The sequence below is a fragment of the Mauremys mutica genome, chromosome 18, assembly GCF_020497125.1.
Source record: "Mauremys mutica isolate MM-2020 ecotype Southern chromosome 18, ASM2049712v1, whole genome shotgun sequence".
In the NCBI taxonomy this organism is placed as follows: domain Eukaryota; kingdom Metazoa; phylum Chordata; order Testudines; family Geoemydidae; genus Mauremys; species Mauremys mutica.
Window position 1 is genome coordinate 6903329 of NC_059089.1, and position 21898 is coordinate 6925226.

General features: G+C 52.1%; 2 protein-coding genes across 4 annotated transcripts in view; one reads left to right on the forward strand and one right to left on the reverse strand.

Annotated features, from left to right (window-relative positions):
- Positions 1–13168, forward strand: part of BSPRY (B-box and SPRY domain containing) — a 30880-nt gene extending 17712 nt beyond the window's left edge. The window contains exon 6 of the mRNA XM_044992150.1: positions 9177–13168. Within this exon, the coding sequence (XP_044848085.1) occupies positions 9177–9703 (527 nt within the window). The 3' untranslated portion in view covers positions 9704–13168. The remainder of the gene's footprint in view (positions 1–9176) is intronic.
- Positions 13169–13853: 685 nt separating this feature from the next.
- On the reverse strand, positions 13854–20828 carry HDHD3 (haloacid dehalogenase like hydrolase domain containing 3). 3 transcript variants are annotated; one of them, XM_044992558.1, is made up of 2 exons: positions 20807–20828; positions 13854–14872 (listed from the first exon to the last, which is right to left on the reverse strand). In XM_044992558.1, exon 2 carries the CDS (start codon positions 14839–14841, stop codon positions 14119–14121), a length of 723 nt encoding a protein of 240 aa, XP_044848493.1. In that variant the 5' UTR covers positions 14842–14872; positions 20807–20828; the 3' UTR covers positions 13854–14118. The 3 variants fall into 3 exon arrangements, with proteins under 3 accessions (XP_044848493.1, XP_044848492.1, XP_044848494.1); XM_044992557.1 differs by lacking the exon at positions 20807–20828 and adding an exon at positions 19813–19889; XM_044992559.1 differs by lacking the exon at positions 20807–20828 and adding an exon at positions 17054–17077.
- Between the last annotated feature and the right edge of the window lie 1070 nt (positions 20829–21898).

Genomic DNA, 21898 nt, shown 5'->3' on the forward strand with positions numbered 1-21898 from the left:
AGCCAAACTCGAACAACTTAATGGGACTAAATGGCGGGGGGGGGAGAGATAATCTTCATCCAAGAATATTAAAGGAACTGGCACATGAAATTGCAAGCCCATTAGCAAGAATTTTTAATGAATCTGTAACCTCAGGGGTTGTACCGTACGACTGGAGAATTGCTAACATGGTTCCTAACTTTTTTCCCTTTCTTAAAGATATCCAGGTAACTACAGGCCTGTTAGTTTGACATCTGCAGTATGCAAGGTCTTGGAAAAATTTTTGAAAGAGAAAGTAGTTAAGGACATTGAGGTCAATGGTAATTGGGACAAAATACAACATGGTTTTACAAAAGGTAGCTTGTGCCAAACCAACCTGATCTCCTGCTTTGAGAAGGTAACAGATTTTTTAGACAAAGGAAACGCAGTGGATCTAATTCACCTTGATTTCAGTAAGGCATTTGATACTGTTCTACATCAGGAATTATTAGCTAAATCGGAAAAGATGGGGATCGATATGAAAACTGAAAGGTGGATAAGGAACTGGTTACAGGGGAGACTACAACGGGTCGTACTGAAAGGTGAACTATCAGACTGGAGGGAGGTTACTAGTGGAGTTCCTCAGGGATTGGTTTTGGGACCAATCTTTTATTTAATCTTTTTATTACTGACCTTGACACAAAAAGTGGGAATGTGCTAATAAAGTTTGCGGATGACACAAAGCTGGGAGGTATTGCCAATACAGAGAAGGACCGGGATATCATACAAGAAGATCTGGATGACCTTGTAAACTGGAGTAATAGTAACAGGATGAAATTTAATAGTGAAAAGTGCAAGGTCATGCATTTAGGGATTAATAACAAGAACTATTGTTATAAGCCAGGGAGGCATCAGTTGGAAGTAATGGAGGAGGAGAAGGACCTCGGAGTATTGGTTGATCACAGGATAACTGAGCTACCAATGTAATGTGGCCGTGAAAAAAGCTAATGCTAATGCATCTTGGGATGCATCAGGCGAGGTATTTCCAGTAGAGATAAGGAGGTGTTAGTACCGTTATACAAGGCACTGGTGAGACCTCATCTGGAATACTGTGTGCAGTTCTGGTCTCCCATGTTTAAGAAGGATGAATTCAAACTGGAAAAGGTTCAGAGAAGGGCTACTAGGATGATCCGAGGAATGGAAAACCTGTCCTATGAAAGGAGACTCAAAGAGCTCGGCTTGTCTAGTCTAACCAAAAGAAGGCTGAGGGGAGATATGATTGCTCTCTATAAATTTATCAGAGGAATAAATACCAGGGAGGGAGAGGAATTATTTAAGCTTAGTACCAATGTGGACACAAGAAAAAATGGATATAAACTGACCATCAGGGAGTTTAGACTGGAAATTAGATGAAGGTTTCTAACCATCAGAGGAGTGAAGTTCTGGAACAGCCTTCCAAGGGGAGTAGTGGGGGCAAAAGACATATCTTATCAAGCTTAGTCTTGAAGCCAGTTTATGGAGGCGATGGGATAGCCTAATTTTGGCAATTAATTTATCTTTGAGTACTGGTGGTAAATATGCCCAGTGGCTTGTGATGGGATGTTAGATGGGGTGGGATCTGAGTTACTACAGAGAATTCTTTTCTGGGTGGTGAGTCTTACCCACATGCTCAGGGTTTAGCTCAGAGGTCGGCAACCTTTCAGAAGTGCTGCGCCAAGTCTTCATTTATTCACTCTAATTGAAGGTTTCGCGTGCCAGTCATACATTGTAACATTTTTAGAAGGTCTCTTTCTATAAGTCTATAATATATAACTAAACTATTGTTGTATGTAAAGTAAATAAGGTTTTTAAAATGTTTAAGAAGCTTCATTTAAAATTAAATTAACATCCAGAGCCCCCCCGGACCGATGACCAGGACCCGGGCAGTGCGAGTGCCACTGAAAATCAGCTTGCGTGCCGCCTTCGGCACGTGTGCCATAGGTTGCCTACCCCTGGTTTAGCTGATCACCATATTTGGGGTCGGGAAGGAATTTTCCTCCAGGGCAGATTGGCAGAAGCTCTGGGGGGGGGCGGGTGGTTCACCTTCCTCTGCAACATGGGGCACGGGTCACTTGCTGGAAGATTCTCAGCATCTTGAAGTCTTTAAACCATGATTTGACACAGGTTTGTTACAGGAGTGGGTGGGTGAGATTCTGTGGTCTGTGTTGTGCAGGAGGTCAGACTAGATGATCATAATGGTCCTTTCTGACCTTAAAGTCTATGATTCTATGACAGAGGACAGAACAAGAGACAATGGGTTCAAACTACAGCACAGCAGATTTAGACTAAAACTCAGGAAAAACGTCCTAGCTGTAAGAACAGTAGGACAATGCCACAGATGCCTCAGGGGGTTGTGGAAGCTCTTTCACTGGAGGTTTTCAAAAGGCGGCCGGATAACCATCTGCCTTGACTTGGATGGCTTACTCACAACAAATTCTGCATCTGAGCAGGGGGTTAGACTAGATCAGTGGTTTTCAACCAAGGGTCCGGGGCCCCCTGGGGGCCACGAGCAGGTTTCAGGGGGTCTGCCAAGCTGGGCCCATGTTACACTTGCTGGGTTCTAGGGTAGAAAGCTAAAGTCCCACCACATAGGGCTGAAGCCCAGGGCCCTCAGTCCCGCCACCCGGGGCTGAAGCCTAAGCAACTTAGCTTTGCCGGGCTCCCTGTGGTGTGGGGCCCCGTCCAGCTGCCCTACTTGCTGCCCCCTAATGCTGGCCCTGGCTTTTATATGCAGAAAAACGGGTGGTGTGACACAGCTGGCACATGGAGTTTTTATAGCATGTTGGGGGGTGGGAGGGCTCAGAAAGAAAAAGGTTGAGAACCCCTGGATGAGCTGACCCTTGCGGTCCCTTTTAGCCCTGTGGTTCTATGATTCTATGTAGCGTAGATAGACTAAAGAGGCCTCACAAAGCAGAGCCATTGGCCATTATCTTTGAAAAATCATGGCGATTGGGGGAGGTCCCGGATGACTGGAAAAAAGCTAATGTAGTGCCCATCTTTAAAAAAGGGAAGAAGGAAGATCCAGGGAACTACAGGCCAGTCAGTCTCACCTCAGTCCCTGGAAAAATCATGGAGCAGGTCCTCAAGGAATCAATCCTGAACCACTTAAAGGAGGGGAAAGTGATCAGGAACAGTCAGCATGGATTCACCAAGGGCAAGTCATGCCTGACTAACCTAATTGCCTTCTATGATGAGATAACCAGCTCTGTGGATGAGGGGAAAGCAGTGGATGTGCTATTTCTGGACTTTAGCAAAGCCTTTGATACAGTCTCCCACAGTATTCTTGCCAGCAAGTTAAAGAAGTCTAGGCTGGATGAATGGACGGTAAGGTGGATAGAAAACTGGCTAGATGGTTGGGCTCAACGGGTAGTTCCATGTCTCAATGTCTCAATGGTTCCATGTCTAGTTGGCAGCCGGTATCAAGTGGAGTGCCCCAAGGGTCGGTGCTGGGGCCGGTTTTGTTCAATATCTTCATTAATGATCTGGAGGATGGTGTGGACTGCACCCTTAGCAAGTTTGCAGATGACACTAAACTGGGAGGAGTGGTTGATACGCTGGAGGGTAGGGATAGGATACAGAGGGACCTAGACAAATTAGAGGATTGGGCCAAAAGAAAAATGATGAGGTTCAACAAGGACAAGTGCAGAGTCCTTCACTTAGGACGGAAGAATCCCATGCACTGCTACAGACTAGGGACCGAATGACTGGGCAGCAGTTCTGCAGAAAAGGACCTAGGGGTTACGGTGGACGAAAAACTGAATATGAGTCATCAGTGTGCCCTTGTTGCCAAGAAGGCTAATGGCATTTTGGGTTGTATAAGTAGGGGCATTTCCAGCAGATCGAGGGATGTGATCATTCCCCTCTATTCAGCACTGGTGAGGCCTCATTTGGAGTACTGTGTCCAGTTTTGGGCCCCACACTACAAGAAGGATGTGGATAAATTGGAGAGAGTCCAGCGGAGGGCAACAAAAATGATTAGGGGGCTGGAGCACATGACTTATGAGGAGAGGCTGAGGGAACTGGGATTGTTTAACCTGCAGAAGAGAAGAATGAGGAGGGATTTGATAGCTGCTTTCAACTACCTGAAAGGGGGTTCCAAAGAGGATGGATCTAGACTGTTCTCAGTGGTAGAAGATGACAGAACAAGGAGTAATGGTCTCAAGTTGCAGAGGTGGAGGTTTAGGTTGGACATTAGGAAACACTTTTTCACTAGTAGGGTGGTGAAGCACTGGAATGGGTTACCTAGGGAGGTGGTGGAATCTCCTTCCTTAGAGGTTTTTAAGGTCAGGCTTGACAAAGCCCTGGCTGGGATGATTTAGTTGGGTTTGGTCCTGCTTTGAGCAGGGGGTTGGACTAGATACCTCCTGAGGTCCCTTCCAACCCTGAGATTCTATGATAGCTCATAGATTCAGAGATTTTAAAGTTATGGGGACTGTTAAACCATCTGGTTTGATCTCCTGCAGAACACGGGCCACAGGATTCATCATGACGAAGGGCTGCTCAGCATGGGGAAGTTTACCAGCACAATCATATCAGTATAATTACAGCAGTAGTTATACTGGTATAACCCCCTGGTATAATTCTGGAATAAGATCGTCCACATAGGAAGTTATGTTATACCAGTATAAATAAATCCCCCTCCGCAGACAAGCCCTAAAGCAGAGGCCCCAGCGTGTGAGGCTGTGCTTGGATCCAGGTGTGCCTGCTGGGAGGGGTAGTCTCTGGGGGCTGCCCCTCTATATTAAAGGTGAGGGAGCCTGCATTCTGCTCCACTTTGTGTAAATGCAGTGCCAGAGTACGTAAGAGGGTGTTCTAAAGCGGAGGGTGATAAATTGTTCTCCTTATCCATTGAGGACAAGATAAGAAGCAATGGGCTTAAATTGCAGCACAGGAGGTTTAGGTTGGACATTAGGAAAAGCTTCCTGTCAGAGTGGTTAAGCACTGGGACAAATAGTCTAGGGAGGTTGTAAAATCTCTGTCACTGGAGGTGTTTAAGAACATGTTAGACAAATACCTGTCAGGAATGGACTGGTTATTATGTAGTCCTGCCTTTAGTGCAGGGGACTGGACTAGATGACTTCTTGAGGTCCCTTACAGTCCTATGATTCTATGATTCTAGTTCATCTGCTGCTAATTCACCCACCATTCCTGAGGGGGCTTGGAGCCTACTCCTAGATTCATCAATTCCAAGGCTAGAAGGGACCATCCAGTCTGACCTCCTCCATCACACAGGCCATAGAATTTCCCCACAATATTCCCGAGAGCAGATTGCTTAGGAGATAATCCAGTCTTGATTTAAAAATGGTCAGTGATGGAGAACCCACCACAACCTTGGTAAATTGTTCCAAGGCGTAATTACCCACTAGTAAAAATATACAGCTTAATTTTCCAATTTGTCTAGCTTCAACTTCCAGCCATTGCTCCTGTTAGACCTTTGTCTGCTAGATTGAAGAGCTATTCCCCACATAGGACTAATTCCCCACACACAGTCACCCCTTAATAGACTGAGCTCCTTGAGCCTATCACTTTAAGGCAGGTTTTCTAACCCTTTCTGTTCCTGCCCCCTCTGAAACCACGGCAGCAGGCTCAGGTCATTAGACTGCCGTGCGCCGAGTACCAGATGCTGGTTTGTTTCTGGGTCTTACAAAAGTGATCCTGCCAGGTGCAGGACATCAGTGCAGCTGAGGGTGCTCAGGACCTGGCAGGATTAGGCCCAGGATGAGGTGAGCATGTTATTCCCCTGCAGCCCAGCCCCAGCTCAGCTCAGCTCAGCCCAGCATGTCTGCCTGGGAGGAGGTGACTCACCTGCTCCCAGCCTTGTCTTTATGATGATGTCTTAAGACACACACAGCAAGTGCAATGGGGGAAGGGCAAGGAGAGGCCCCAGCAGATAGAGCCCCTGCCTGGCAGGGAGCAGGACCAGGTGACTGAGCAGCAGAGGCTGCAGCCCCAGCGCTGTACTAGAGGATTTGAAAAGCAAATCGGCAGGGACTTGGGCAGCCGCACAAACATCATCACCCCGGCACCCTCCAGATCTGCTGAGCCAGGTATCCCAGTGCAGCCCAGCCCAGCGTGTCTGTGTGGGAGGAGGTGACTCACTGTATCCCAGTGCAGATCAGCTGAGGATGGGCTGCATGGAGGCAACATCCTGCACTGGAGCTGGGCGAAGGGACACGGTGCCGGATACCCCAGGCAGGGCAGGATCATCAGCAAGGGTGTCGGAGCCTTCCCAAAAGTGGAAAGGCCGGGGCCCCTGCGGCCCCTCCCCTTCCCCTCATGGGCCCACCCCCCTTCCCCCAGAGACTCCGCCCTCAGCCAAGCCAGAAGTAGAACCTGTCCCCCCGCATCCCAACCTGTGTGGGGTGGGGCCGATAGCAGCCCCCTGCCCATATCCCTGCCCCCCGGTCTCCCGCCCAGCATGGGGTGGGGGTGAGACCAGGCTCACCACAGCTGCCTGCACAGCTCTCCCGGACCCAGCTCCAGGCAGTCCTAGGGTTGCCAGGTGTCCGTTTTTTTGACCAGAACACCCGGTCAAAAAGGGATCCTGGCGGCTCTTGTCAGCACCGCCGACTAGGCTGTTAAAAGTGTGATTGGCGGGGCTGGCAGGCTCCTTATCCGGCTCCGCACAGCTCCCTGGAAGTGGCGACATATCCCTCAGCTCCTAGGTGGAGGGACGGCCATGGGGGCTCTGCATGCTATCCACGCCCCAAGCACCGGCTCTGCAGCTCCCTTTGGCCAGGAACTGTGGCCAATGGGAACTGTGGGGGCGGTGCCTGCGGGCAAAGGCAATGAGTGCACACCGCACAGAGCCGCCTGGCCATGGCTCTGCCTAGGAGTGGGAGGAACATGTTGCCACTTCTGGGAGCCCCCCGAGGTAAATGCCGCCCGGAGCGCACACCCCAACCACCTGCCCCAGGCCTGAGCCCCCTCCTGCACCCAAACCCCTCTTTCCCGGCCCTACCCCAGAGCCCGCAGCCGCAGCCAGAGCCCTCACCCTCTCCTGCACCCCAGCCCCCTGAGGCAGCCTGGTGAAAATGAGCGAGTGAGGGTGGGGGAGAGTCAGCGACGGGGATGGGGGATAGAGTGAGTGGGGGCAGGGACTCGGTGAAGGCCAAGGGTGCTCGGTTTTGTGCTATTGGAAATTTGGCAACCCTAGCGGGGCCTCAGAGCTGCAGCCCAGCCATAAGAGCCAGGCCGGCAGCTGTGAAAGCTGCAGCAGACGATCCTCCTGCCCCCGCCCAGAGCAGCCCCTGACCTGTGTCTCCGCCCCCTAGACGCCTCACCTAGGGCAGGTGGAGGCTCTGCGCGGCTCCCACAACTACTGGCCTGGCCGGGGAGTGGGGCCTCGGGCGGCAGAGGAGGGGAAGTGTGTGTATGTGGTGGGGGGGGGTGGCTATGGCCTGAGTTCCCTGTAAGCTGCACGGCCGCACAGCAGCCTATTGAGCACTGCGCAGGGGCCCAGGGAACCCGCCCGGACAGGACCTGCTGGGGGGGGCACTTATCTGGCGGCCCCAGCCTGGGAGCTGCTGCGGGGAGAGAGGGCTGGGGGGGGGAGTCCCCACTGAAGTCCCAGGGCAGCCTGCACCCCAACCCCCTCATCTCTGGCCCCACCCCAGAGCCCGCACACCCAGCTGGAGCCCCCACCCTCCTGCACCACAACTCTCTGCCCCAGCCCTGAGCCCCCTCCCACACTCCGAACCCCTCGGCCCCACCCCCACCACATGGATTTTTGTATGTGCCCCAGTTGAAGGTGGTGTGTCACACATCACCCCCATATTGGAGCACATAAAATCCATTCTACACATGGGTGGGGAAAAATTAGAGGGAACACTGGCTATGGCCCCCATAGCCCCCCCCCGATTCCGGCACCACGGATCATCAGCCGTGGTGAGAGGTAGAGAGAGCCCAGCCAGAAGGGACCCAGGAGCCTCTGTCTCAGTCGAGGATTGCAGCAAAGGGGGAGTCTACACCAATGGGATGGCTGGGCTCTGAATGGGCTCCTGCACACTGGGAGTGGGGCCAAGCTCCCCCCTGTGCCCCTCGCCTCCCCATCCATCAGAGCTGAGTACTTGTCTGGTTTGCTAATCTTCCCGCCACTGGGCCCAAATCAACCATTCATCCCCAGTGCATTCTGGGCTGCCCTGGGCCAGGGCAGGGAACTGTTTGGGAGAGATGAGCTGTCTCCTGCGCCTACATCTGGATCTGCACCAAGTCGAACCCAGCGCTTCCAGAGCTGGGTGGGGAAAGTGCGTCCTCAGGGCCACATGCAACCCCTGCCTTCATCTTGGGGAGCCCAGTGGCCAGGAGCCTAGTCACACGTGGGCCTGGGGGGAACCTCAGGTGTTGGACATGTTCTGCGCCGTATTACACTGCTCGTTTGAAAGGGGAAGAAGCCTGCAGAGAGGCTGCCCTGGCACCAGCCCCAGCCGAGTCAGGAAGCCCACTCGAACAGCTGGATCTTCCGCATCAGGTTGGGGCGGGGGTCAGATGGAAGCCAGGTGGTATCTGTGGATGGGTGGTGGCCTGTGAATGCACCTGCCTCCTCCCTGCTTGGAAACAGGTGTGGCCAAAGCTGCCAGCCCTGTGGCCGTGCTGCCCTGGTCCCCACTGGGTACTACCCTGGGACCAAGGCAGAGGTCTCATGCCTTGCCCTGCCCCTGCTCCATCCGCAATGTGCTGGGAGCCTGAGGCTTCCTGCTCACCAGCCACTCTCAGCACAGAGCCACTCCAGCCTCTGGGCCAGCTTCTCCCTGCCCTGCTGTGTCCTGGCAGCAGGGTGGGCGAGCACTGCGGAGGGGAGATGGCTCATGATGGAGGGAGCCAGTCGGGACCTACTGCAGGCTACGGCTGGGAGAACCCCAGGAGCCAGTGCCCAGTGGGACTAGCTGGGGTACATCTAACTTGCGCAGGCAGAGTCCAGTCTGAGCTCAGTCCCTTCCCCAGCATGCAGGGAGCCCCCTCCCCGGGGGCTGGCCTGCTGGCCCTGGAAGGTGGTGCTGCTGGGCGCCAGAGGAAGCCGCGTGGCCACTACAGGGCTTCTGCCTAGGAAGGCCTATAAAAATGGGAATGTGGACATGAGCCCAGCTCCCTCCCCGGCCCAGTGCTGCCGGGGGAGATAGGCTGATCCTGGCCGAGGTCCCGCTGCTCAGCCTGTACTGATTGTTTGGCTTCCCTCGCAGGTTTGGAAGAGGTTCACGTAGATGAGAAAACCATCAGCCCCCTGCTGGCCCTGTCCGAAGACAAGAAGACCTTGGCATTCAGCCCCAAGAAGACAAAGCCCTATCCAGACTGCCCAGAGCGCTTCGATCACTGGCCCAACGCCTTGGGCACTCAGGCCTTCCACAAAGGGACCCACGCCTGGAGGATCCGCGTGGACAAAAGCTGCGCGTACAAATTGGGCATTTCTTATGGCTCCCTGCAGCGCAAAGGGCCTGGCAACGCAGCCCGGCTGGGCTACAACCCCTTCTCCTGGGTGTTCTCGCGCTATGACAAGGAGTTCCGCTTCTCGCACAACAGCCGTCATCAGGCGGTGGAGCTAGTCAAGTGCCCCGCGCAGGTGGGCGTGCTGGTCGACTTGGATGGGGGGGAAGTGCTGTTCTACGACCCTACTGCCTGTGTCATCCTCCACTCGCACCGTGAAGCCTTTACTGCACCCATCTACCCCGCGTTTGCCGTGGCTGACCAGAGCATCTCCCTCGTTCAGTGAACGAGGCCTGGCACGGGCAGCAGCTCACCCGCCAGCTCTGTGCGGAAAAGGGGGAGCTTTCTGCCGAGACGCACAATTTGGTACACCACCTGCTGGATCTTCAGTCACTCCAAGCAGCCAGGATGGGGCTGGCAGCCCGACTGCACTGACACCTTTGTCCAGGGTCCCAGGGGGGCCACACGAAGACTGCTCAATCAGGGCAAACTGCAATGAATGGGGCAGACTATCCCCCAAGCTGGAGGTTATTTCTAATAATTAGATTCACCAATCCAGCAACAAAACAGCTTCTATAATATCTTCCTGGTTACTCAGAAGCCACAAACACGTCCAGCCCTGGGCTCCCACCCAGACAGCCCAGTCAAAGATGATGAGGATTACTGAAAATCTTATTCATCATATAAAAAGTTCTACTACGCCCAAAAGTTCGGACACATTACCTGCCAAGTCACTGAATATTTCAGATCTTACCCAAATACACACTTACAGCCAATTCTTATTAACTAAACTAAGATTTTTTTAAAAAGGCAATTGAGTATAGGTTAAAAGAGCATTATACATACAGATATAAATAAAATTCTTAGTTTCAAAATAGAGTCGAGATGATAAACTTTAGAGTTGCAAAGAGTTCTTTCAGAATTATTTCCATAGGTTATAATTAAGGCTACGATTTAGTCACGGGTATTTTTTAATAAAAGTCACGGACAGGTCATGGGCCATAACCCATGTTATTGTGACCTGTCCATGACTTTTACTAAAAATACTCCTAACTAAATCTTAGGTGCTGAGGGGTGGAGCGCTCCAGCAGACATTGCTGCTCATGGGCGTGGGAGTAGCCTAGGGGGCAGCTGCAGAATTCACGGAGGTCCCGGAAAGTCATGGAAGCCGTGACTTCTGTGACCTCCATGAAAGACTTGCAGCCTTAGTTATAATACAGTGTCCAATATCAGGGTGAGCCAGACTGGAGCTGGAGACCTCAGTCTTGTGACTCAAACTTCCCCTGATGAAGCTTAAGCAGATCTGAGATAACAGGATCAGGGCTCAAGAATGCTTGTTATAGTTCCTGGCAGTCTCTTGACAGCAGGTATTCCTGGGGCGAACAATAATGGCTTTGAAGTAGAACCTCCTATTTCCTAAGCACCACTGGTGATTAGCTGCATTGTTTAACATAAGGCAACTGCCCATCTCCTGCCATTTACAGGCAGTTTACTATATACCACACAGAAATAAAGACAATGATATTACTACAGTTACGGTTCATCTCAATGAATTAACAGAATACGGTGACAGACAGGAACCGTTTGGGTACATTGTCAACCTCTAACAATATATATGTAAACACACACACTCACACAATCATTATCTGCTATGATGTCGCTAAAGGTTGAATCTGGGTTAGTTACCCTGCTAGTGCTAAACCCCTTCTGGCTGAGTGTCACATACCTAAATAGGCTCAGACTTCAGCCCTGGTGCCTGCTCTGAGTTTGTTTCGTAACAGCAGTAGCCCCCTAGAATTCTTTCTAGGCAATGTAGTTGCCCTACAGGATCGGCTCACTGGCCCATCTTGTCGCGTAGTGGGCCTCTGGCTGGAGCCAAGCCCCAAAGCTTCAGAAGTGGAAACTGCCCATAATGCATCTGGCCAACTGCAAAACACTGTACTTAGAGGGGAAAAAATCCATCCTTCCTGACCCTTGCAAGAAATCATCTTGTGCCTTGAACCATGAGAGCTGATGACCCTGAGCTTAGCCTGCAAAACTGCAACTGTTTATTGGTCACAGAATTATGCAGTTCTTTAACACTCCAGGATTTGCCATCTTGTCCTGCTGTCTGAACTGCAACAAATTTTGCTTTGGCCTAATCCCTTTGCCAACGCTCCATTGACAGTGCTGTCAGTTGGTGGCTGTGTGTGTCTCCTCTCAGCGTGCTGCACCGGATCTGGCCAGGTAGCTGATACAGCAGACCTTGCGTAAAGTGCCCAAGACCACCACAGACTTGGTTCGGTGGCAAAGGCACTCGGCCAGGTTTATTGTGAATGAAGCATGGGCCTAGTGGCTGGTAGACTCTTTGAGGACACACACGTATTGAGTGGTGGGACCTTCTACTCCCCCGAGGACGGATAAAACAGTGCTCCTGCACCCCCTCTTTTATACACTGACACAAACACGTTACATACCCCCCCCCCCCGATGTGATTAGCCACCACCCTTTACCTTGTACCTGTCAGCTTAAGCCTGCCCTTCAGGCCTTGTTTCACTCGGGGTCGGTGTGTTCCTGTTTCATCGCCCAGCATTGTGTTTACGTCTGGAATGTGCACACAGCAATACTCTGTGCCTAGCACTTCTCGGGCGTGCCTGTGTGTTTTGTCAAGGTCGTGTGTCAGACAGGGAGCCTGCGAACAGGCAGCTGCTGTGTAACAGGGCCTGACGCTTGCTCACTTTGCTTTATAGCAGCAGGGCTTGACTTTTGCTCACTTTAGTTCAGGCTTTAGGCCTTGTATCAGGCCCCATGCTTTGGGCTCTCTGTCTACTACATATAGCAATTAGCTCTACCGAGAGCCGAAGCCTCACATACAGTGCGGCTGCTGCAGCCAATGTGGCCTTGGGGCTCCAGGAACAGCTGTCTACTTGGGGGGCTAGTTATGCCGGACAGAAAAGAGGTGCCCTACACTGAAGCCTGAACTCAACACTGGCACGTGCAATCTGCTCAGCCTTGGTGGGGACGTGCAGTGGTTACAGCCCTAGCCGGAAATGTGGGCAAGTCGTGATTCTGACTGTGCGACACACTGGGATGAGTCCAGTAATAACCGTGCCTCAGTTTCCCCTCTGTATGTGGGGTTGCCCTGCCAGACCTCAGCAGGGAGTGGCAAGGCTAAATTCATGGCTGCACGAGAGGTGCGCAGAGTCTACCAAGCTGAGCGCCATAAAGAAGCCTGTCGATAATACTATGTACAATCTGGTTCATTTGTTGGGGGTGGGTTCAGGTTACAAGTAGGGACCCTGGCCTGGGCTGGTTTCTCCCCTTTTTAAACATAAGTATCTTGATTTTTAACCCCCTGACTGTTGCACGCTCCAGGCTTGTCTAGACGACCACTTAGTTTGCAGCAAGCTGGGCTGTGCGTTTAGTTTGCCACGCACTGAAGTGCACTTTGATCTGCTCCTGTTTCAAAGTGGATCAGCAACAGGGTCACCATGGCCGGTTAGTGTGTGGCAGGGTAGTGCGGGGTAAACTGCTGCACACTAGCTGTCTAGACAAGCTCTTAGGCTGCTTTGCACAGCACCTGCTGGGGCATTGCCACACAGCTGCAAGTCCAGGCACTGGGAGCAGTGCAGCCATCACTGCGCAGCATTGGCAAAAGCATCTGCTGAGGTTTGGGCAGCGAAAGGGCCATTGGCTAGTTTCTCTTGCCAGCCAAGCTCCCATCAGCCTCTGGGAAGCAGCAAGTGCCCTAGTGCTGGGCTGCTCTGGTTTCCAATGCTCTCCTCTATGCTGCCCGCTAGTGGGTTCTGCTAAAATCCTGACTTGGAGCAGAGCTGTCAGCATCCCCAGGCCCAGTCTTTGCAGAATAGCAAGCGGGGGAATCCCATGGGATCCTCTGCCAGCATCAGGGCACAGGCACTAACTGCCCCTAGTGATGTGCCAGCTTCTACAAGAGCAGACCCTGGCAGAGGTCCCATGCAGAGAGAGCCTGCAGGGGTGGGCAATGGCTGCCTTACAGGCCAGAGCACGAGCAACCCAAGAAGTGGGTGGTGCTGTCTGGGAAAAGGCTATTGTCAGGCAAGGGGATCCACTGAAGTCAACACACCACCCATGTTCCTCGCTGGCAGAGCCACACAGGGCGCTAGGCCAGGCCAGTTGTACCAGTGCGGGGAACGAACCTGGCCCAGAGATGGGATTTCTGCTTCTGGCTTTGTCTGTTCATTCAAGTGTGCAAGAAATGCCGTCTTTCCTTGCCCTAGGAGGGGTTAACGCCTGGGCTCAGAGCTGCAATGGACAGGACACTAGGGGACACTCTGGAGATGCAAGTTCTGGTCTCCACTCTGACGTGCTGGGTGACCTTAGCCCCCACCCCTCGGTTCCCCCCTGTAGAATGACGATAATCCCCCCTCCCCCGTTAGGTGCTTTGAGAGCTATGGAAGAAAGAGGAAGAGAAGTGCTGAGTATCTGTAGCAGTTTATTGCACTGGATGACTAATGTGCTGTTGTGGATGGTGCTAGCAGGTACTTCTCACTGAGTTCAGAGGGGTTTCCTTAGGCCCTCTCTATAGCAGGACATGCAGATACTCTTTAGGACCTGATTCACCTGGTGAAGAACCAGTCCCCCCCGCCCCCCGCAGCACGACTGATCCCTCTTTCTAGCGACGAGGTGTACGGAATCTGTTTGGTCCCTGGTGATCTCTGCGGAGAGGCGAGGGATTCCCCGTTAACCCTTCTCGATAACAGACAGCAAGTGGGTAAGTGAAGGCAGGACGTGCTGCTTTGGTACCCCGAGCTCCCAATGGTTTGCAGGCCCGGCCCTCGTGAGCAGGAAGCTGTGCATGCCCACATCTCTGGCTGCCCTATAATCCCTCACATAACTGTCCCCCACGTGAGCCGCCTGATGTGGGGCTACCCCAGAAATGTGCAGCGCCTTCTGAAAGATCCGCTGGTCTGGCTTGGCAAAGCCAGCCTCCTCCGAGGTCAAGACAAATTCAAAATGGTGCCTGAGGTTGCAGTGAGACAGAATCTTCTCCAGCCTCTTGTCGAAGTTGGAGATTACGGCCATACGGATGCCCAGCTGGTGGCACTGCCTCAGAGTCTCCCTGGCGCCTGGTACCAACTCCCAGTTCTGTGCACTGCAGAACTCCTGATAGAGACTTTCTGCAATGGTGGCGAGGAGCCTGTCTTCATGGACACCAGCGAGTCTGAAGGTCTGTTTGACAACATCCACCCACCACTGCTTGGAGCTTAGCCTCTGGTTCAGGCCATAGTTGGGGAAGTGCTTGCTCTGGGCTTTGTATGCCTGATGGAAAGATTTATTGAGTGCCTCAGGCTGTACATGAACTTCGTGAACTCGGGCTGCAGCAGAGTAATTCTCTCCTACTGGGTGCCGGAGCCGGAGCAGCGTGTCCTTCACGTCCCACGTCAAGAGCCGGAGCCGAAGCATTGCTTCACTGAGGCTGAGGAGCGAGGAGAACCTAGACCACCAAATCAAAGGAGAAGGATCAGACAAGCCGTAGACCCAACCCTCTTATAGGTCCAGTGCCAACAGAACACTTCGCGTGGGGCAGCGAGTGACTCAAGCGATTGATACTGGCACTGGAGCTTTTCAGCCTGGGGGAGCCTCACAGCACCCATGGCTCATGGGTTCAGATTCCTCCCGGGCCTGCAGTGAATGAAAATGGTTTCTATCTGATGGCTGTTCTGTAGCTTCTTTGAAGTGAATTGCTGGGTCTCAGCCAGTTCCTGCCAGATGTGTATCCATGTCACAAACCCACCATTAGCACTGACTGGCCCTCTGCTCAGAGGCTCAGCCGTAGGTGCATGGGGACTGAACTGTCCTCTCAGCCACAGAAGTGGTCCCCCCAGGTTTCAGTAGAGGCACGATGGCAGAGCAGAGCAGGAAAGCTTGCCCTCATAGTTGCTGTGCTGTGGATACAGCGAGGCCCTCACTGCCACCGCAGTGAAGTCAGTACCGGCACCAGTACTTCAGTCACTCAAAACCTGTACGAACACAGACTCACCCCTCATGTCTAAAATGATTTAATTCATGACATTATCATGTTAGATACAGTTCTTCAGTGAAGACCCTGTAGATCCTAGAATGCAGGACTTTGCACTTCTTTGTTTGCAGGAGAAACTCAAACTGCTGATCTTGTACTATTTGACTTTAATTTGTATTTCTTAACATGAAATGACAAAGCTGACCAGTATCCACAGACACTGGGTAGGGAAATTAATGCAAGAGAAATAAATGGGTAACAAGTTAACCTATTTAAGACTACCAAACTCCTGTAATGAATTAGAACTCTCCAGCTCTTAAATAGGTTACAATTCAGTTTTACACCTGGGGGAATTCTGCGCCAAAAAAATTGAAAATTCTTCACCAAAAATAAAAAATTCTGCATACAATATTTTAAAATTCTGCAAAATTCTGCATATAATCTGCAATATAATCATGCCAGTTTCAATTATTTTGGTAATTTATTTAACTATAATACAATAGATGGAGAATGGGAGTGGGCAGCATTGGAGAAAATCCCCAACCCCCCTCTGTCTAATAGTAATGTAGCTAGTTAATAGTCAACAAATATATGCAGCCCTATGCTCAGTGTTACATCATAGGCAACTGAAGAGCAAGTGAGGGCTGGGGAGTCAAAGTCACAATTTATATTGGCTACTGAGCATTTACTGAGCATCTCCAGAAAGGTCAGTAGCAAACAGTTCATGGAGCACATTGTGATAGGAAAATTTTTCAGTCCAAAAATTTAGACCAGTTCTAATCCCTGAAGCACCATAAACTTTTATAAGCCATACTGTCCTTTACAGCACTCTGACAATGTAAAGGAGCCTTACAACTTTTACACCTGTTTTATACTCTTGGGAAAATTCACTAAGCAGGCAGGCTGCTACGTTTGGGGACAGAGCCTGCCCCATGCCTACCTCCGCAGAAACACCTCAAAGCCCTGCCCTTCCACGTTGAGTGGGCTGCAATAGCTAGTGAGAGGGACAGAGTCTCTCTCTCGCACACACATCCAGCCCCTCCACGGCGGCTCCGGTCGCCCAAACTAAGGTGCCTGAGCTGCTGGGGAGGGGCAGGTGACCAGTCTTGCAGCTTTCCTTTGCTTCCCCCATCAGAAGTCATTATTCCGTGGGGAAACAAAGAAATCTGTGGGGGACGTGAATTCTGCATGTGCACAGTAGCACAGAATTCCCCCAGAAGCAGTTTGTAATTTTGCAGTATAACAGAATGATATCATAAAACAATCAGTTTCTCTATAACGACATGAACTTTTGTGCAATTAGCCTGTATGTGAGGTGGCAGGATTATTCAGCACCAAAATAATACTCTGGAAGAAACAGCCAGACCAGTTTAGCAGGAAACCGAAATCAGAGTTAGTGGCTAGGAATTCTCTCAACATCAGACAAAATGCACACCCACACAGCAGCTGTCCTGGAGAGTCTTGCAGTCTCTGCATTGAAGCCTGACTACAATTTAAGGGCAGAGTAACACACACTTGGGATAAGGATCCATTTCCTTCTGTTGTATTAAGTGATCAGTCTCAGGCCTGCTCTACACTGGGGGGTCGACCTAAGATATGGCGACTTCAATTACGCGAATAGCGTAGCTAAAATCGGCGTATCCTAAGTCAACTTACCTGGCTGTGAGGACGGCGGCAAGTCGACCGCTGCCGCTCCCCTGTCGACTCCGCTTCCGCTTCTCACGAGCTGGAGTTCCGGAGTCAACGGGGAGCGTGATCGGGGATTGATTTTATCACGTCTACACTAGACGCAATAAATCGATCCCTGACAGATCAATCACTACCTGCCAATCTGGAGGGTAGTGAAGACCTGCCCTCAGAGGAAGAGGCTGCACTGACAACTCTGATGAAGTCCTCTTGGCATGAGGCAGGTACATGCAAAGGCAGCAGCAGTGGGAGTTCAGTTCTGGTCTCTCTGCTGAGGCTAGTGCCTAAGGACTGTGTCCAGAGGGGCTGGAACAATTTGTACAGTGCGGGAGCTGAGAGACATTGAACCAAACTGGAAACCCTGTATGTGATGGAAACCACTTCAAGCCAGGGGGTGCTGCAGCAGCCCCCACACCTCTAGTTCCAGCACCTATGGCTGTGTCATAAAAACAGCCATACAGGGTCAGACCAAGGTCCACCTAGCCCACTACCCTGTCTTCCGACAGTGGCCAATTCCAGGTGCTTCAGAGGGAATGAACAGAACAGGGAATCATCAAGTGATCCATCCCATCGCTCATTCCCAGCTTCTGGCAAACAGAGGCTAGGGACACCATCCCTGCCCATCGTGGCTAATAGCCATTGATGGACCTATCCTCCATGAATTTATCTTGCTCTTTTTTTTAACCTTGTTATAGTTGTAGCCTTCACAACATCCCCTGGCAAGGAGTTCCACAGGTTGACTGTCCATTGTGTGAAGAAATACTGCCTTTTGTTTGTTTTAAACCTGCTGCCTAGTAATATAATTTGGTGACTCCTAGTTCTTGTGTTATGAGGAGTAAATAACACTTCCTTATTTACTTTCTCCACACCAGTCATGATTTTATAGACCTCTATCATACCCCCCTTAATCGCCTCTTTTCCAAGCTGAAAAGTCCCAGTCTTATTAATCTCTCCTCATATGGAAGCTGTTCCATGCCCTTAATATTTTTTGTTGCCCTTTTCTGAACCCTTTCCAATTCCAATATATCTTTTTTGAGATGGGGCGACGACATCTGCACGCAGTATTCAAGATGTGGGCGTGCCATGGATTTATATAGAGGCAATATGATATTTTCTGTCTTATTATTTGTTCCTTTCTTAATGATCCCCAACATTCTGTTTGCTTTTTTGACTGTCGCTGCACATTGAGTGGATGTTTTCAGAGAACTATCCACAATGACTCCACGCTCTCTTTCTTGAGTGGTAACAGCTAATTTAGACCCCATCATTTTATATGCAGAGTTGGGATTACGGTTTCCAATGTGCATCACTTTGCATTTATCAACACTGACTTTCATCTGCCATTTTGTTGCCCAGTCACCCAGTTTTGTGAGATCCTTGGGTTCTTTATGAATACTTAAGCCCCTTTGTTTTCAGTTTAAACTGATTTTTACCAAAAAATTCCTGGGTTCTATAAAAATATTACTCATTTTTTTTCTGATTTTCACCCTACTTTTGTAACATTCAAATATATAAAAATACCTTGTTTTATTAGGAAAATACAATATATTGCATGAGATCTATGTATTATGATCATACATTAGTCTGTATATGCAAAGCTGCCTGTTGAAGGAAGGCTATGTATTAGTCTAGAGATACGCACAATAAACCAACAGGCAGGCATGCAAACTCTGAAGTGCATGTGCCTCTGAACATACTGATGAATCTCACACCGAGCATGTACAGATTTCAAAGCTGTTAGCAGATAATGGTTTAAAGACTTGACACACTAAAATGGGAAGAAAACAAAAATCTGCATCCAAATAAGTTTCAGAACCCAAGGCAGTATTTGAAAGTTAAAAAACCAGGAGAAAAGGATGAAGTTGAGTGTATGCGCTGCAAATGGTGGGGCCCAATTATTAAATGTAACTATTTATGGGCTAATAGTTCTAAGTCTACAGCAGTAACTGTTCATTCAAATGAAAAGTTTTATTTGGGGATTGGCGATGCGTTGTTTTCTTAAACTCAGAGGTGGCCTGTTTTGGTTTCTGTTTTAGTTCTGCAGCAAACCACATTGACGAAGGGAATTCAAAGCATTAAATACTCCCCCCCCCTTCCGTCCACAAAAATAAACCCTGATATTTATCCAGAAAAATTATGTTTTTGCACGGTTTTTGCTGTTGTGGTTATAACACTGATAAATTCCCAGGGAAATACAATACAGTCTGCAGAGGCGGGGCCCTAGGAATATGGAGCTAGAACGTGCAGCTGGGCGAGCATCGGAGGTTTTTGGGGAGCTGCCCAGTCTCCCAGCCCATGTCACAGGGGGCACAAACAGCCAGCGGGGGGGAGGTTCGGCTCGCTCCGCTCCGCATTGGGTTTAGCTCTGACCAGGCGCTAATGCCCGTCACCTGTGTAGCGGCCCGGCCCCCGGTTCCATTGACCGGCACGTTCGGGTTTAAAGCAAAGGGACGAGAATCCCCCCGTTGTAAAACTCCGCTGGGTGCCCGGGCCCGGGCGGCGGGAAAGGCCCGGGGGCTCCGGGCTGCCGTGAGCTCGGGGCCGGGCCCGCAGCACCCTGGGGGCCGGGCCGAGCCGGGCCCGCTCTCGGACCCGGCGGCGCAGCGCCCTGCGGGGAGCGGGCTGGGCCTGGCCGGAGCGGGGCCGCGGGAGCTGCCGGGAGCCCCGCCACTGCAGGCGGCTCCTGCCCGGATCGCTCCGGAGGAGTCGCCGGCCCGTCCGCGACCTACCGTGTGCTGCCGAGCTGAGCCCCGCCGGGAGCGGCACCTGCTCGGGCCGCCGCCGCAGCTTCCTGCCCCAGCCCGCCCCGCCCCACCGGCCATGGGGTGCAGCCCCCCGCCCCCGCCTGCAGTGGGTACAGACCCCCCGACCCCGCCATCGGCCATGGGGTGCAGCACCCCGCCCCCACCTGCTGTGGGTACAGACCCCCCGACCCCGCCATCGGCCATGGGGTGCAGCACCCCGCCCCCACCTGCTGTGGGTACAGACCCCCCGACCCCGCCATCGGCCGTGGGGTGCAGCCCCCCCGACCCCTGTAGGGTACGGCCCCCCCAACCCCCCATCGGCCATGGGGTACAGCCCCCCGCCCCCACCTGCTGTGGATACAGACCCCCCGACCCCGCCATCGGCCATGGGGTGCAGCCCCCCGCCCCCACCTGCTGTGGGTACAGTGCCCCCGACCCCCCATCGGCTATGGGGTGCAGCCCCCACGACCCCCCATCGGCTATGGGGTGCAGCCCCCACCTGCTCTAGGGTACAGCCCCCCCAACCTGCTGTGGGTACAGCCCCCCCGACCCCGCCATCGGCCATGGGGTGCAGCCCCCCGCCCCCGCCTGCTCTGTGTACAGCCGCCCCCACTGGCTATGGGGGTGCAGCCCCCCGCCCCCGCCTGCTGTGGGTACAGCCCCCCCGACCCCCCATCGGCCATGGGGTGCAGCCCCCCGCCCCCGCCTGCTGTGGGTACACCCCCCGACCCCCCATCGGCCGTGGAGTACAGCCCCCACGACCCCCCATCGGCTATAGGGTACAGCCCCCCCAACCCGCCATCGGCTGTGGGGTGCAGTCCCCCTGACCCTCCCATTGGCCGTGGGGTGTAGCCCCCCACACCTTGACCCTCCCACCTGCTGTAGGGTACAGCCCACTCCCAGATCTCCCAACCGGCTATGGGCTACAGCCCCCCCATCTCCCACCAGCCGTGGGGTACAACCCCATGGATTGACTCACCTACGCAGCCGATGGGTCTAACTTTCTATTAAGGCAAAACACTCAGCAAGCCGTGGGTGATCTGCGGAGGGAGATGCTCATCCGGACCGTCTCATCAGTCACCTCCAGCACCAGGCAATACAGCTTTAACCTCCCTTTGTTACACAAAGGTACCTGTAATTCGTTATCTGCTCTCACAGCCATGGGTTAGTCTCCCGTTGCCAGGTTAGCTCTCCTCCAGCCACCACAGCTGGAGCAGTAGCCGGTAGTTCAGACCAGTCTCTTCCAGCTTTTTAGTGACTTTTATTTTTCTCACAGCCATGGTTATTCCACAGTGTTGTATATCCCACCCCACCCCGTTCTTCTGTTAAACGTGATCAGGACGGACCCCTAAAATTCACAGCAGGATTCTGTGAGGCCTAAATATGATTTCATCCCATAGACCATGGGGTACAGTCCCTCCCCTCAAGCCCTGGGGTGGAGCTCTCGCCCCCTCACAGGCTGTGGGGCATTGGGCAGATTGGCCTGCAGCAGTGAAAGTAGCAGACTACCATAATCCCTTAGAAAGTGTAATCCTCCGAGTGACCCGTCAGTAGGGCTCCCTCCCCCATAGCAACTGAGCGTCTCACCCACACAGTGACTTCACCCTTACAAAACTGGGGCGCTCAACTCTGAAACAGGAATGGCGACTTCCTTCCCAGGACTGAAGGTGACCAGGTGTCCTGTTTTTAAGGGGACAGTCCCATTTTTGGGGACTTTTTCTTATATAGGCACCTATTACCTGCCACCCCCATCCCATTTTTTCACAGTTGCTGTCTGGTCACCATACCAGGAATCCACTTTTTATCCTTGAACAAGTTCCCTTCCCCTCCAGAGGGCATCGCTGCTCTGGCCTCTTTCCCTTTCTCCTATCATTAGGGTTGGCCTTGTCTTCTAGTTGCTCATCTGTGCAAACCATCAAGGGGGAGAGGCTTGTAAGGTAAACTACACCCAATCTGCCAGCAGCACCCTATGTTTCTTTGTAGTCTGTAAACTCAGCTGAGGGCGGGCCTGTCCTTTTCTTGGAAAGGCTACAATCTGTCAAGCTAACAGGGTGAGGGGCTGACGGACCTG

What these genes read in the sequence shown, in the direction of transcription:
- HDHD3 (XM_044992558.1), bottom strand. Translation starts at nt 14,841, where the DNA reads ATGCTTCGGCTCCGGCTCTTGACGTGGGACGTGAAGGACACGCTGCTC.